Source organism: Buceros rhinoceros, unplaced genomic scaffold (assembly GCF_000710305.1).
Source record: "Buceros rhinoceros silvestris isolate BGI_N320 unplaced genomic scaffold, ASM71030v1 scaffold17953, whole genome shotgun sequence".
Lineage (NCBI taxonomy): Eukaryota > Metazoa > Chordata > Aves > Bucerotiformes > Bucerotidae > Buceros > Buceros rhinoceros.
Genome location: NW_010403231.1, coordinates 26,392 through 27,061, shown reverse-complemented (window position 1 = coordinate 27,061; position 670 = coordinate 26,392). Strand labels below are relative to the sequence as shown.

The 670-nt window shown below is 55.5% G+C and overlaps 1 protein-coding gene across 1 annotated transcript in view; it reads left to right on the top strand.

The window, feature by feature from the left end:
• Positions 1–437: 437 nt before the first annotated feature.
• MYO1H (myosin IH) overlaps positions 438–670 on the top strand; it is a gene marked incomplete at its 3' end in the record, with an annotated part of 26,394 nt that continues 26,161 nt past the window's right edge. The window contains exon 1 of the mRNA XM_010132939.1: positions 438–452. Within this exon, the coding sequence (XP_010131241.1) occupies positions 438–452 (15 nt within the window). The remainder of the gene's footprint in view (positions 453–670) is intronic.

Here is a 670-nt window from a genome sequence, read left to right as displayed (position 1 = left end):
CCCTGAGAAGCTCAAATAAGACAATCTCATAGAGAAAACACCGTGTTTTGTTCTTAAATACTGCTGGTCTGTCCACCCCGAGCTTCCTCCTTCTTCCCTGGGAGAGAAGGAAGCAAAGGGGTTTTACAGGGGTGGCCCCAGGGAGGTCGTTTCAGGAAGGATTCAGGCTGAGGAGGGATGGGCGGTCTGCGGCTCCTTTAAACCGTGCCCCTTCACTTCCCTGATTCACCTATTTGAGCAGGTTTTCCCTGTTTTGGGTGATTTGGTTGCCCTGGGCCAGCCCTCTTAACTGTAAGGGCGAGGGGCTGGGTCACCTCCAGCTGCTCTGCCCTGGGATGTGCTGGGTGCAGGGGGGGTAGTTTGGGCTTTCAGGGGGTGGGGGGTTACTTTGACCTCTTTCCCGCTTGCCTGGCTTTAGGGGACTGTTTGGTGGCACTATGGAAGCAGTGGGGGTAAGTTCAGAGCTCTTTGTGAGGTTTTTATCCTGATGTGAGCTTTAAAAGGAGACGCTGGCTGAAGGAGGAGGGGTGACTCTTGGCACGCTGGTACCTGGCTTGTCTTGTGTAGGTACCGGTAATTTTCTTCCCTCCCAAAGGGTGGGAGGTAGAGCTGTTTCTGGGGAGGGGTGGAGAGGCTGGGGGAGGGGGGAAGGGGCTGACTCTCACCTGCT